The following is a 15,343-nucleotide window of genomic DNA, read 5'->3' as shown; positions in this document are numbered from 1 at the left end:
TGAAGTGGAGAAAATACAGAACCTGGGACTCTTGCCAGAGTGATCAAAGGCACAGATGTGATCAAAAACTTCAGATGAAAGAGAGAGACTAGCTTTGTCTTAACAGATTGTTTATGTTAAGGACGCACTTAAAAAATCTGTACAGTATTTTAGAGTGAAGCTCATCCACAGCTGCAATCCATGACCACCTTAAAGAATAACGAGGCTACTGATGGTGCTCAAGGGGAAAGTATAATTAGAATTATTTTTAGGTAGGAGAGGCCTTTCCCAGCATACTTTGTTTTTCTCTGAAACAACATTTTTCTAGTACATAGTCATGGCTGATCTGAAACATCCTTACATAGACCAGGCTGGTCTTGAACTCTGAGGTCAACCTTGCCTCTGGCTCCTGAGTGCTGGGATTAAAGGTATGGGCCGTCACACTTAGCATCAAAGCCACTTTAGGTAACTCTGGGCAGGGTATAGTAAAGCAATATTCAGTGTTAAAAAAAAACAAAAGCTGAAGATAAAGCTCACCCACCCACATGGCCTGGCCTACTGCTTAATTTCTTTTTTTAATGGCTAGAAAGAACTGAAAAACAATTATTTCCTGCAGATAAAGATGAGCCACTTTTATGAGACTCAAATTTCATTAACAGAATTCTATAGCTACATCATCATTTGTTTATATGCTGCTATAGTTGTTCACTAGAGCTGGGTAGTGTAACAGACCGCAAACCCCACAAATCCAAGAATATTTATTGTCTGGCTATTTATAAAAGAACTGCCAACTCCTACTATACATATATTATTTATTTGATAATACTTGTAAAATTTATACACTTTTTTTTTTAAATGCAAAAGTTTGTATCACTGGCATTTTGTAGTAAATCATCATGTATGCTTTTCACCTGCTAATTTTATAATTCCAGCAATCCAGAAGACTTTGGTAGGTAGACTGCAGTCTGTATTGGGAACTTCTATCCTTACATTTTCTGAGATATCACCCCAGCAGGTCCCCATAGGTGCCTGTCATACAAAAATTATTAAATTATCATCTTAGTAACATAAGCATGAAACATCATTCAAAATTAAGTATCATTAATAATGAAATATTCAAATAAAAAGGTCATTTAAACCTATTTACTTTTTTTTCTTAATGCATAGTTTCTATTCCTTGTTGTAAAGAATTCAACTTGGAGAAAGCCAGAGTTAGGACCAAATTCAAGATAGAAGACAGAATCTGTACCTATTAGATACATGTTGACTTTATAATTTAACAGACCAAATGTGACACTTAAGTAACAATTATTATAAAACCTGAATTACAAATTTGGCTGACATAAGATCAAGCTGACTTGAGGAATTTAGTGTTTTTAATGTGTAATAAATAAAAGTACTTAATTTTTAAGGATCTTGTCCAGGAGTAGAAAAAAAAATAATCCAATTACAGGCTTCATTCAACGTAATCCAGAGAAATAAGAGCATCTATATTTCAAATACAGTCTAACATACAGGAAAAAGTAGTAGAAGAGTAATTAAAGAGAGATTTGAAGAGATCTGGGAAATGAGGCCCACAAAATAGCTAAGTAATTTATTATTTTAATAAATTTCTTATAGAACAATTACTATGAAAAGAAAACTTCCAAACTTAGAGCTGCTGACCATTGGCCCCCACACCACTGGCTAAAATGGCAACTGAGAAAAGAGCCTAAAAGCCTAACAATGGAATTTCCCAAAAGCTAAAATGTTCCCAAACCATTTCTATAAATCCCTTAGTTGCAAAGCAATACACAACTACTTAGGACTTTATGCAATAGTAAATTAAATCAAGTAAATGAATTCATATTTATTTATTTGTGCTGGTAATTCTAGTCTCTGTGGCCCTGGATAGTCAAAGTTTTCATGAAATGTAGAACACTGGACATAAATAAAAGGATAAGGTGAGGTTCTGTAAGACCTGATAATAGGGATAAATCAGCTGAAAATAAAACAGCTTCAAAACTAAAGATAAGCAAGCACAGCATGAACTAGCAAATATGGACACTGGAAAAACGTATTCCGTCGAAGAAAAGCCCCTCAGATTGTGATGGTAACCCAGAATATAGTCAGTTTAAAGTAAAATTTAACTCTTGCCCTCTAAGCAATCTGTCAATCTCTGAAAGAAATAGAATGTCAAACAACAGTGAATGGAAATAGATCTAGAAGCTGAAGACATAAGCAGTTAATGGCTAATGCTTTGAGTAGAAAGCAAACTTACTAACTTGGAAACCCTCCCAATCCCAATTATTTGTAATTATGGGGAGGGAACACATACCTATCTTCCCAAGAGAGAAGGAAAAAATAAAACTACTCCCCTCCCCCTTTGACACAGGGTTTTGCTATGTAGCTTAGGCTGGCCTGGAATTTGCCATGTATACCACACTGGTCTCAAATTTCCAATCCTTCTGCCACAGCACCTCCAAGTGTTAGGGCTATATGTGTGTGCCACCATGCCTGGGTTTTTGTTTTTAAACAGGAAGACTGGACCCTTCAGGTTCTGCTACCTCCCCCCTACATCACTCTAGACTGTAGGGCCATCCCTATTGCCAGCAGATATGATCAGAAATGAGGCTAGACGAAAGACAGGTAGCACAAACTGAGCTAACATCTACTTGTTCCTTGTGAGGATTAGCAGGCAGAGAAGACAGGTGCAGGCAATACACGTATAAAGCTGCAGTAACTCTAGTAGGGCAGCTACTCTGCTAGACTCCAAACCTGTGGAGTTGCTTTCTATTGAGAAGAGGAGTGGTTATACTGTAAGCTAAGATTTGGTGGGCACAATGCTAAATGAAGTTTGCATACAGGACTTCTTTCTAAGCTGGACTTGACAGTCTGTTGTGCTGCTTTTGTTTGTTTGTTTTTTTGTTTGTCTGTATTATTTTTGGAGAAAATACTTTTTAGTGCAATTAAAGAAAAGCAGCATTAAAAAAAAAAAAAAAAAAGGAATGCTTATTGAAGTGGGAGATCTTGGTTTGGTCCCTATAGTCTGGATTGGTATAGGAGAAAGTAGCAGAAAGTGACATTTGTTCTTGCCTGTAAGGTTGTGGTTCTGCTAGGCCCTCTTAAACCAATCCATATAGTTCACTCTATGAAAAAAAAATGAAGAAACAAACATCAACAAGATAGAGCACTACAGTTATAACATCGTATGTGCTCGATGTGTTGAAATAATAGTGATTTCATAGATAAATCTGCCCTTTTGTTTTAAATGAATATTCTTTTAAGTGTGGAAGACGGAATGACCCAGGGCTTGACAGCCATCTTCATCCAAGTCATCTGTCTTCTCTTGCTGGCAGGAGGGACACCTCTGAAAGTCTGGATTGGCACAGCATGAACTAGCAGAACCATCACTTACAGGTAACAACAAATTTACCTTCCAGACTCAGGATGCGAGGTCTACCTCAGGCTCCTCCCAACAAGGAAGATCTGCTCCACCACTTCCTGCTCCAGGGCCACTCTTGAGAGCTATCTGGGAGCGACTCTCCTTCCCTGCAAAGTAAGCTGTCATCAGGTCCTGTAGAGATGGCCAAATCCAAATGCTGAGGGGTCCCCAATACAAATGTATGATAACTTCCATCTATCTATCTGAAAGAAAATAATCTGGCAGGATGTCTTATCTCCTTTACTCCAAGAACATTCCCAGACCGTCCAATAGACTGATATTCAGACTCTCAGAGGGCACACATGATGCTTACAACTGAAACAAAGATTTCCTTCTATACCACTACTAGCCTGTAACTTTTGATAAGAACACCCAACCTTTATAGAGAGTGTAAATGGGCAGAGGTTAGACCCTAAAGTTGCAGGTAGGAACCAAGAAAGAATTTATCCCCATGATAAAGCAAAATCCACCATTACAATACCTTAGAACAACAACAACAAAAAAGTACACGATTAGTAAAGTATATCTACTAGAGAAAGATGAAATAATATTTGGTCAAAAAAGACAAGAAGCTGAACACAGTGCTGCACATCTGTAATAGCAGCACTTGGGAAGCTGATGTAGGAACTCTTTGGGTTTGAAGCTGGCTTGGGATACATAGTAAGGCCTTTTCTCAATTTTCACCGTGACCCAAACAAACAAAAACAAACTTCACTACTTCCCATTCTCTCCAGAAAGTATACTCACCTTTTGATCTGACAGCAGATCTACTGGGAGTGGGATGGGGATGATGCTAGCTAGCATGGGGGTTGGGAGGAGAGGTGCAAGAAAACTACAAAAGGAAAATGGAATGCTTGAGAAAATGCTATACACATGCAAAAAAAAAAAAAAAAAAAAAGCAGAGGCCACTAATTTAAAGCACCTCTCTCCACCTTTTGAGTAAGTTCTTATTGTGTAGCCAGGTTGGCCTAGAACTCACTGTGTAGACCAAGCTAGCCTTACACTTGCTAGGATCCTCATGCCTCAGCTTCCCAAACAAGGAAGCCTGTAATGCTGAGAGGACAGGTGTGTACCACTACACTTGGGTTTAAAACTACTTAATTAAACAAAACACAACACAGTTTAATCACTAGATCTTCCCCGGCCCCCATCCACTCCAGGGAAGAGTACAAGGTTAAAGCAGTAATACACATTTATTTAGGCCTCCTTTCAGTTTAGGTTTTCCTAGAAACTCAAAGCAAGCAACTTTTTTCAGTTTGAGGGCCTGCTACCTTTGTAGAGAAATGTATTTCATGCTAATTAGTGTTAGCAGGGGTGGAACACGGAAGTGCCAGAAACCAACTCAAGTTTTATTTTCATTAGAAAGTAATCTTATAATCTATTATGACACATGGAGGGTCTATTTTTAATTATAACTGAGGTGAAGTTATAGTATGTATTTTCCATAGTTCTCTCTGCCTGGACCAAGGACCAAGAAGGAAATACTCTGAAAAGTAACTTTAGTTGAAAAATATTTTTAATAAACTTGTATCTGAGAAATTAAATCATGAATTTTACCTTTGCTCATATACAAACAAGAAGGCTAGTTTTCTATCATTAAAATTAAGTATGTATTATTACACATATTGCAAATAAATAAATTTATTTCTTCAAAAAAAGCTGCACTCAGATCAGGGACAAAAACAACAGAGAGACTATTATGTAAGTGACACCAGGTATACTCATGGAGGCAGAATGAAAATGTCAAACAAACTCAGCTTTAAAGTCATAATGTGTGACAGATCATGCCTCTAATCCCAATACACAAGAAGCAGGGACAGGAGGACTGCTGTAAATTCCAATCTAGTCTTGTCTACTGGAGATCCTGCTTTGAAAACCAACCCATCAAAAAATCATCCCAACCCCTATCACAAAACCCAGTACTACTTCCCCAATCCCAAGTCACAGAGCAGCTACAGACAATGGCACATCCTCAAAATTCCTCTCAGGAGACAGAGGCAAGAAGACTTTGAGTTCCAGGTCAGCCTGGGCTAGTAAGAAACCCCATCTCAATTCACTGCCAAAACTGACACCCTCCTGCCCCCCGAGATAAATACCTTGAACCTGATAAATCTATAAAACAGCCAAATGGTATATGGTTGTATATTAATTTGATTTTTTTTTTCTTGTATGGATACTACTAACCAAGAACTAAAAAAGGGCTGAAGAAATGGCACCGTGCAAACTGCTCTTATACAGGATTTCAGGTTGTTTCTTGACACCCATGTCAGGTGGGTCACAACCCCCCCCCCCACTTTTTTAAAGATTTATTTATTATTTATACAGCATTCTACATGCATGAGGGCCTGCATTCCAGAAGAGGGCACCAGATCTCATTATAGATGGTTCTGAGCCACCATGTGGTTGCTGGGAATTGAACTCACGACCTCTGGAAAAGCAACCGGTGCTCTTAACCCCTGAGCCATCTCTCCAGCCAAATAAATAAATCTTTAAAAAAAAAAAAAAATATATATATATATATATCTCCATCCATCCCTGTGCCCAGATATTTTGGTTAAGTTGCTTTCCTTGTGGAGCTCCTGTCCTCTGCAGGACTTACTATTTCCCTATTCTTTCATAAGAGTCCCTGTACTCTGCCCAAAGTTTGGCTATAAGTCTCAGGATCTGCTTTGATACCCTGCAAGGTAGTCTTTCAGAGGCCCTCTGTGGTAGCCTCCTGTCCTGTTCCCTGTTTTCTCCCTCTTCTGATGTCCGTCCCATTTGCCTTTCTGAATGAGGATTGAGCATCTTAAAGCTGATTCCCCTAGGTCCATTTGGATGCAGACTGATGAAAGGGACAGGAGGAGTACCTTGTTTCAGGCTATGTGCCATGTGTACCTGGGACATTGTGTAGCTTGACACCCAGCACACTCATATCAATTCTTGTTTCCACCACAACAGCTTGCGTGTGCATCAAACATAACAGATGTGTATTTGTAATTATAAAACTAATTCCTACTTGGTACCTAAGTGGGCAAGAGGGCAGCGGTGTAGTCTGTGAGAAAATCCCTTTAGAGAATGTAGTATGTCTTAGAAGGATGATGGCATGAGACAAGGTCTTTGCTTCCAGAAATTTCTGGCAACAGACTTCCTAGAGCCCAAACCAGTACCTCAGAGACAGAATAGAAAATGACCTCTGAGATAGGGAATGGGGTGGGCCTGGGGGCACACTGGAGAGTCAACTCAAGAGTAAAACTGAGTTTAGCAGAAGGTCTACCTTTCAAATCAAATGGCTTCAACTGTAGATGCTGATTAAAGCAACAAAGCAAATTCACTAAGACAAAGCTCTGATAAAAAGGCAACAGTCAAGAAAGGTGAGTGCAACAGGAATAACAGGCTTCACATAACTGACAGGCGCTTCGTTCTGAGAAAGTGAAGATGCCACATTATCCTTACTAGTAAGTTAGCTGCTCCTTTAATGCTAGTCGTGAACTCACTCTGTTGCTGAGACTAGCCTTGAACGCGTTCCTCCTGTTTCCACCTTCCAAACACTGGGATTATAGGTATATGCTACCATACCCAGATCCTGAAACTAAATTTTAAATTACAAAATAAAGAAATATCTTCCCTATTAAAAAAAAAAAAAAAAAAAGGAAATTGAGCCAGGCTCTGTGTCATACACCTGTGAGCCCAGCACTCAGGGAGGCAGAGGCAGGCAGATCTCTGTGAATCGAGGTCAACCTGGCTTACAAAGTGAGTCCAGGACAGCCAAGGCTACACAGAGAAACCCTGTCTTGAAAAACAGAGAGAGAGAGAGAGAGAGAGAGAGAGAGAGAGAGAAAGAGGGGGGGGGAGGGGACGAGCACATTGTTGTAAGTCTAAAGGTCGTGTATTACCCTTTCTATCCCCATTCAAACAGCCCCCCTTTAGTTCAGTATTCATCTTTACAGTCCTTTCTGGAATTGTACTTATTTCCAAGGTAGAATTACCTGCCCTATAACCATTTCAATCTTAATAATAGCAAAGCTATAAGCAAAATCAACCAACTTAATTACTAAAGAGATGTATTCATAAAGAACTTTATTTTATATAACTGTTCAAAGATATGGACAGAAAATGAAATATACTTTCAGGACCTTGAAATGCTATTTCAGAAATAGCCTGGCTATTTATTTAAAATGGACTGACCTATTTTGTGACATAAAACATTAAAAAGATTTAAAGAAAGATGAAAGCCATTTAAAAAGAGACAACAGACAAATGTGCAGGAATCTGAGATGAAGTCTTACTATGGAATCCAGAGCATCTCAGCACCACAGAGCAACACTGTGTTTACACTCTGCAGTGTTAGGGGTGAAATCTTTGGAGAGGGGCTGGGTAGGTGACACCCAGCTCTGTAGTTCTCTGTAATTGTTTTACAGAACACAAACACAGACATTACACAGTTCCCTAGTGTAACAGTATTACAGTACAGTATAGTGTTAAGTCACCCACTTGACTCTGAGATAAGCAACTAAAGATTGCATTTTAGGTTCTCTTACATAGCAAGGCACAGACGAAAAGCTGAACATTTGTACATAAAAGGAAAAAAAACAACACACTAATGTAGCAGGCTTTAACACACATTCATACCAGCGAATTAATATGCTTGAGTGTGATAAAAACCCTTCTTCATTGGCAAAAATGAGTAAGAACTCATTTGGATTTAATGGTAAAAAGCATGTGTACTTTTGTTCATGTGTTATTTAATATAGCTCTTAGCAAACTGTTATGTGTGAAAAAAAAAACTTCATTAATTTCTAACTTTTGTGAAGACATCACAAAAGCAGTCTTTATCTAAATTAACCATGCCAGGTAAAGAAATATTAAAACAAATTACTAAAAATAAATTGAAGTAAAATGACATCTGATACTTTTTTTTTAATATCAAATGCTCTGAAAAGAACATTTTCCAAACTATTTTTAATGATACAATCACTTATTCCAGCTCACAAGAAAACATTCCTGCTGCTTTCATGGGGTGTGATTTTACATTTGGAGGCAAAAACAGAAATGGAGGAAAGACGGCTCTTTCAGAAACTATCTGCTTCAAATCATAAAGGTCTTAGGCTGACACGTGACACTGCTAGGAGCCAACCAGTTTTGTTATAGAAGCCTCCACATTTTCATGTTTTATATTGTTTAACATAGAAACTGGATGAGGTAGTATTTTTTACTGTTCAAAATCACTTCATATTTCAATGAAAGTTTTGTTTTTCAATGTTGGGGGTAAAACACAGGGTCTTGAATGTTCTAGGCAATCACCTTGTCACTTGCTATAATATTTCAAAAGCCCTCAAAAGGGCTTTTTGATTAAATGTGAAGATTTTACTTGTAGAACATAAGTTATTTTTAGCTATTAAGTATAATAAAGGAGAAACATTTTTCTCTTTTGATATAGGAAATACTTTCTCAGGATGAGAGTTATTGTACCTTCAGATTTAAAGATCAAACATTTCATGGTAGGTAAGAAATTCCATACTCACATGTTTAAAACAGGCTACTGGAGCTGCTATGAAGCTATTGCTGTTGATGTAGTTACCCCAGCTGAAGCCTTCTACGGAGACTGCTGAAATAAAATAAACTTAGATGTAACCGTTCAACATATATTAAAAAAACGGTGCTTTTTACTTATTTTTTTATTTATGTATTGTTTACTTATTTATTTAATGTGTGTTGGAGAGCATGCGGATGCAAAAGCATGTGTGTGGAGATCACGGGGTAACTTTTGGGAACTGGCTCTCTCCTTATAACATGTGGATCCCATGACTTAAATTCAGGTTTCTAGGTTTATTCTCAAGTACTCTTAACTGCTGAGCTATCTTGCTAGCCCCAAAGCTGTTACTGCTGCTGCTGCTGTTGTTATTATTATTTTAGTTTTTCGAGACAGGGTTTCTCTGTGTAGCCCTGGCTGTCCTGGAACTCACTGTGTAGACCAAGCTGGCTTCAAACTCAGAGATCTGCCTGCCTTTGTCTCCCAAGTGCTGGGAATAAAGGTGTGCTCCACTACCACCTGGCTTCAAAAGTTATTTCTAAAACTTGAAATAAAATTAAAAAAAAGTTTTTGGTGAAATGTGATGACACATGCCTGCACTCAAAACACTTGAGAGATTTTGATGGCAGGGGAATCACAGTCAACTAGGGCTACATAGTAAAGATTCTCTTTCAAAAATTCATTTCACCAAAAGCTTTTCTTTTCCCGTAAGGATGAAATAACTTGACTAAATAATAAAAGCTGTTCTAAGTACTTGCTACCAAAAGTATATCAGACTTCAAAGTTTCATGGATTTTCAGGCATTTACATGGACTTTTTTGGTGCTTAAATGGCACATCTTTATTTCTTTTTTTTCAACACAGGGTTTCTCTGTGTAGCCTTGGCTGTCCTGGCACATATTTCAACACGTTTTAGACTTCAGATTTTCCTTTTTGGTTGTGCTATGAACTGATGAGAACCTTATGGAGTACGTGAGTAATCTGCCACTAAACAAGTGCCTTCCCCCAATCAGAGTTTGTATTTACTTTTTCTTCTTTTCTTTAAAAAAAAAAAAATAAATTTAAATTTTATTTTCTGTGTACTGGTATGAAGGTGTCAGTATCCATGGAACTGGAGTTATAGACAGTTATAAGCTGCCATGTGGGTGATGGGAACAGAACTAGTCCTTTGGAAGAGCAGCTAGTGTTTTTAACCATTGAGCCATCTCTCCAGCTCCAGTTTATATTTTCTGATTAGGAATGTCCCACTTGTATTTACAAACACATTACCACCATCATTAGATTGACTTTGTTTATCAATTGTTACCCTCTACAACAGTTAACAACCAACCATCTGATATCACAGTCTTACAGTGCCAACAAAAAATACATACAGCTCAAACACAACCCAAGGTTAAAATGCTGTTGCTTGAAACTAGTAGAATGAATCATATTTCACTTTCTGTTGCTGTTGTTTTTGTTTTATGAGACAGGATTTTCTTTGTATAGCTGATTGTCTTGGAAATCGCTCTGTAGACCAGGCTGGCCTCAAAACTCAGAGATCCACCTGTCTCTGCCTTCTAAGTGCTGGGATCAAAGGAGTGCTCGACCACTGCCTGGCTATAATATTTTACTTTTTATTACACTCACCAGAATTACCTGCTTTTGTCTTTGCTTGATTTTGCAAGGTAGCTTGATACTGAGCATAGGCAGCTAATTTTGCAACTAAAGGTTGTTTTTGAAGGACTTTTGCTTTCTTTGTTGGAGGCTTACCCTGAAACAAGAAAAGTTAAGTAAATAGGATTCTTCTTTATCCCCTCTACAACCAAAATTTAAAATGACTGTAAACTACTCATTCTGCTTACATATTGAGGGTTTAGAAAATTATTAAAGCGGAGGAAACATACAATGAATCTTAACATGAGTTTCTTTTTTTCTTTTTGAGTTCTGCTACAATGTAGTTATCTAATATGGGCAGCAGAGCTGGCGCAGACTAAAACAGCAATATGCGAATTAATATGTTAATAAAAATTATATCCCATAAAATGTTAAAATACAGGCTGTGGTGGATACTTGACTTCTTAGAGTAGACAGAATCAGTGTTATTCACTCATGCAGCTGCGAAGCATTGCTACTGATATGGTAAGAGAAGACAACTGAATGTTCAAGAGCAAGTGACTGAGGTTTATACCTTTAGTGCTAACGCAAAAGGTCAATGACATAATGATCATGGCCAAATTCAGTGTGACAAACTGCCATCCATTTGGGTACAGACCACTGCTCAGGATCTTTGGGAACTGTCTATCTGAAATATAGAAATACATCTAAGTGATGTATTTCCTTCATCTGGGGGATTTAAATAACTCAGTGCTATGTAATGATCACAATACATTAAATGAGAGAGGAAAACTGTGACCATAGAAAAGGTAATTACAAAAATCAGTACTATAATGTCTTAAGAAATTTTTAGATGGTAGGGTAACAACTTAGTCAAGACTCCAGTATTTTATAGGCACTAATATACATCTAAAAGATGGTTTTCTTTTAATTTCATGGATGTTTTAAAAAGGTGAGTTGTGTTAACTAAACATATTTGGTTCAGGTATCAAACTGGTCATACTCAAAAGTACAAAGCTGAACTTGTCTTTTGTGAACAAAGCTAGAATTCACCCCCAGCAATAAAAACCCCAAGAACAAAAACCAAGCTACAGAGCAAAGTTGAGGGAAGAAGACGAAACAAAACTGCAAAACTCAAAGAATAAATCATTTTCACCCAAATGGTGATTCTAACTTGATATTTATTCAAGGAAAAACTGGGAAGGGAGCAGAAAAGAAAATGGCTTTATTTTCTACATGTAACAAGGTGTTTAGTTGTATTTCTGTGGAAAAAGGCCTTTTAAATTCATTTATATAAATAATTTACTGCTTATTTTGGATAGCATGTCTTTACTATGTAAAATGCTCAACTGGCTGATACATTCCTAAAAGTGTAGGCTGTAAATCACCGGCCGTTGGGCAGAGGTGGAGTGCAGTGAATCACAGTCAGCTGTCAGGTGAGTGAAAGCCATGGGAAGCAGATGAAGAATAAGAAGGTCTCTGTACCGTTACCTGAAGTCTGGCCAGAATGCTTGCCTTCTTAGAGTTGGACGAGTAACTTCTTGAACAAGAAACACTGCAGAAACGTTTCGTTTTAGAGTAAAAAGCATCTCGTACACCGACCATCCCACACATCTCGCAGGTGGCTAAATTAAGAAAACAAAAACATTGGAATGAAGACCATTTAATAAAATCAAATCTTTCCACCTGCCTAGTTGTATTTATCTGAAAATCTGCAATGATAAATAAAAATTAAACACCTGTGTGATGCCATGGTGGTGGAGTCTCCAAAGTCTGGCAATTTCCTTAAGTCCTAAAGGCTTTAAAAAGGTTGTGAGTATGGTGACACATGCCTGAAATCCCAGCACCAGAGAGAAAGTATGTGTGATTGTGTATATACAGAGAGAGACCCCATTTTCAACTAACATTTTTCTAGTGCTTATCATGTGTTAGAAATTTTAATCTGCATTGATAGATAAATATTTGATATACATTATGAATTTCAGCTCCCCTCCGCCACCCAGACAGGGATTTTCTATATAGCCTTGGCTGTCCTAGAACTCTCTTTGCAGACCAGGCTGGCCTTGAACTCACAGAAATTGCCTTTGCCTCCCAAGTGCTGGACTTAAAGGTGTGTGCCACCACATCCAGTGAATTTAAGCTTTTAAAAAGATTATGTTCAAAAAACTAAAAGAAGTGCAACATAATTGAGGATTAACAAAACTACAGTAAAAGCCTTTAAAATACTGCAAAGGTTGAAACAAACAAAAAAACAAGTCTTTAGAAAAATTAAGGATTCTTTCAAAATATGTCCAGGGGACACTGAAGGATGGGTCAAGCTCCAAGTTTGAGGTGGAGGTTCATTAGTAACTAGTTAGGACAAGAGACAGCTCAGCTTCTGATAGGTATTACATAATGACCTCAAAGTCAGAATTACATGAACAAGTGTTGCAAGAACAGAAATTCAAAAAAGACAGAGCTGGGTCTGTCTGTGCAGGCAGGCTGAGGAAGAAGGGCTGAGAGTTCAAGTTCTGCCTAGGCTGCAGATTGAATTTAAGGCAAGAGTGGGTAACTTTGTAAAGTCCTGTCTCAGTAAAAAGTGGGCTGGGTATAGTTCAGTGGCAGAGCACTAGCATGCATGAAGCCCTAGGTTTAATCCTTAATAAAGTCCTGGGGTTGGGTGGGGAGGGGAGGAAAACCTAATAAATTAATGTCTGACCCAAACGGTTAAAGTCCTGTAGCATAACCAGTACTTATCAATCCATGAGAAATAGAAATAAGACAGAATACCAAAAATCCAAGATATTTAACAATAAATAGTGTGTCCATAAGAGAAAAACCAGAATAGTTCCTTATACAAATCCCAGATTAAAAGATTTCTAATTACCTACATTAAAGAAAAAAGAAAAAAAGTGGCACTTGAGAGGCAAAAGCAGGCCTGGTCTTCACAGTGAATTTCCAGGGCAGCCTGGTCTCCATAGTGAGACTGTGTCTCCAACAAAACAAAACCAGTCAAGAGGACAATGAATCCTTGACAAAAATTATATAATTTCAAAGTGCAATGCTCTTTTGTGATATAATTTCCACACTGGTATGACATCACCAAGCACGAATATGTAGCAATGGGAGCTTTTTTTTTTTTTGAGAGTAGCCCTGGTTAGTCTGGAATTCACAAGCTCTGCTTTCCATGTGCTGGGGTTAAAGGTGTGCACTACCACAATATATTCTGTATGTATGACAAAAGTTCTTATTTGGCTTTGTTGCCCATGGCCAGGAAATGTCATTTAGAGTAGAAGACACCTAGGAAATTCTTTTTTTCTGGTTTATGGTGCTAGATTTAACACAGCATTTTCCCATGCAAGGAAAGAGCTCTACTGCAGAATCACACATGTATTTCCCTAGGTACATGTTTTGCTTTTGTATTGTTCTTTTGAGACATGGTCTCTCTAGGTAATCTTGACTGTCCTAGAACTTGCTATATAGATCAGAGTGATCTTGAACTCTGAGAGAACATCCTGCCTCTGTCTCCAGAGTGTGTGATTAAAGGAGTGTGTTATCATGCCTGGTCTTAGGTGCATTTTAATTAATTGGGCAATCTTTTTGTTTTGTTTTATTCCCTAAACGTCGTCTCACTTTACAGCTCAAGCTGGCCTCAAATTCAATCCTGCTGCTGGGATTACAGGATGCACCGCCCCAGATGACTCCAGTAGATTTTGATAAATGAAGTTCTGTGTCCATGTATGTGCACACATGTATGTGAACTAACTGCCTGCGCCTGTGGAAGCCAGGGGTCAACTTCAGCTATTCCTTAGGTCTCATCTACCTTGTTTTCTTTTCTTTTCTTTTCTTTTTTAAGATTTATTTTTTATACACTATTCTGCTTGCATGTGTGCCTTCATGCCAGAGGAGGGCAACATTATAGATGGTTGTGAGCCACCACATGGTTGCTGGGAATTGAATTCAGGACCTTTAGGAAGAGCAGCCAGTGCTCTTAACCTCTCCAGGCCCCTACCTTGTTTTCTTAAGAAAATATGGTTCAAAGCTTGCCACGCAGGTTGACTTACCAGTGAGCTCCTGGGATTCCCTGGTCTCCACCACCCTAGTTGCTGCCTGGGATGATGACTGGGACTACCATACTTGGCTTTGTATGTTAGTGATCTAGGGATCAAACACAGGTCCTCATGCTTGCATCGCAAATACTCTACTGACTGAGCGATCCCCTCAAACATCAAAGTTGATTTTTATTAAAAAAAAAAAAAAAAAAAGCTCCCCTGTGTAGTCCACACTGGTCTCTAGGTCCTATCTTCCTGTTTTAGCCTCTGCAAGTATTGCCAGCACAGTCACTCTTGGCTAAGTACAACTTTTTATATAGTTTGCAGTTCTACCCTGCTCACCTTCTTAGTTAAAAGACAGTAGGATGCACAAAGTGGGATTATCACATATATGATTTACAGCTGAAAAATTAGATGACAGAGCATCCAGTACTAGATAACAGAATTAAAAATTTCTAAAATCAAAGGTTCGTAAGACAGAGGCTTTACACCTTACACTTTTGGTTTTATCCAAACTGCAAAGGCCCAAGATTGGTTTAGGTTTGTTTCCATGTTATTAAACAACAAACCAGTGAGCTGGTTCTATATTGAAAGATACTTGCTAATTAAGTGTGGCAACATGAACTGGCTCCCACACGTAAAGGTGGAAGAAGAGAATGGATTACATAAAATTGTTTTTATCTCCCCTAGCCCACTACGGCATGTGCACCAACACATAAACCTTTACCTTTCAATTAAAAAAAAAAAAAAAATCTAGAAGAAGTACTTATTATTTGAAATTCAGTATTATTTAAAAAAAAAA

At 38.0% G+C, this 15,343-nt stretch overlaps 1 protein-coding gene across 8 annotated transcripts in view; it reads right to left on the bottom strand.

Annotated features, from left to right (window-relative positions):
• Positions 1–15,343, bottom strand: part of Mbtd1 (mbt domain containing 1) — a 52,965-nt gene that overhangs the window by 16,211 nt on the left and 21,411 nt on the right. For 5 of the 8 annotated variants that reach the window (XM_055613050.1, XM_055613052.1, XM_055613049.1 and 2 more), the window contains 4 exons: positions 11,996–12,135; positions 10,553–10,667; positions 8,908–8,990; positions 891–1,008 (listed from right to left, as the gene is read on the bottom strand). In XM_055613050.1, coding sequence (XP_055469025.1) covers positions 891–1,008; positions 8,908–8,990; positions 10,553–10,667; positions 11,996–12,135 — 456 coding nt within the window. Of the gene's footprint in view, positions 1–890; positions 1,009–8,907; positions 8,991–10,552; positions 10,668–11,995; positions 12,136–14,553; positions 14,612–15,343 lie in introns of those variants that run through there. The other 3 variants (XM_055613057.1, XM_055613055.1, XM_055613056.1) reach the window with 2 other exon arrangements.

The sequence above is a fragment of the Psammomys obesus genome, unplaced genomic scaffold (assembly GCF_907164565.1).
Source record: "Psammomys obesus unplaced genomic scaffold, mPsaObe1.curated_primary_1811, whole genome shotgun sequence".
Taxonomy (NCBI): domain Eukaryota; kingdom Metazoa; phylum Chordata; class Mammalia; order Rodentia; family Muridae; genus Psammomys; species Psammomys obesus.
This window is presented reverse-complemented; position numbering and strand designations above follow the sequence as displayed.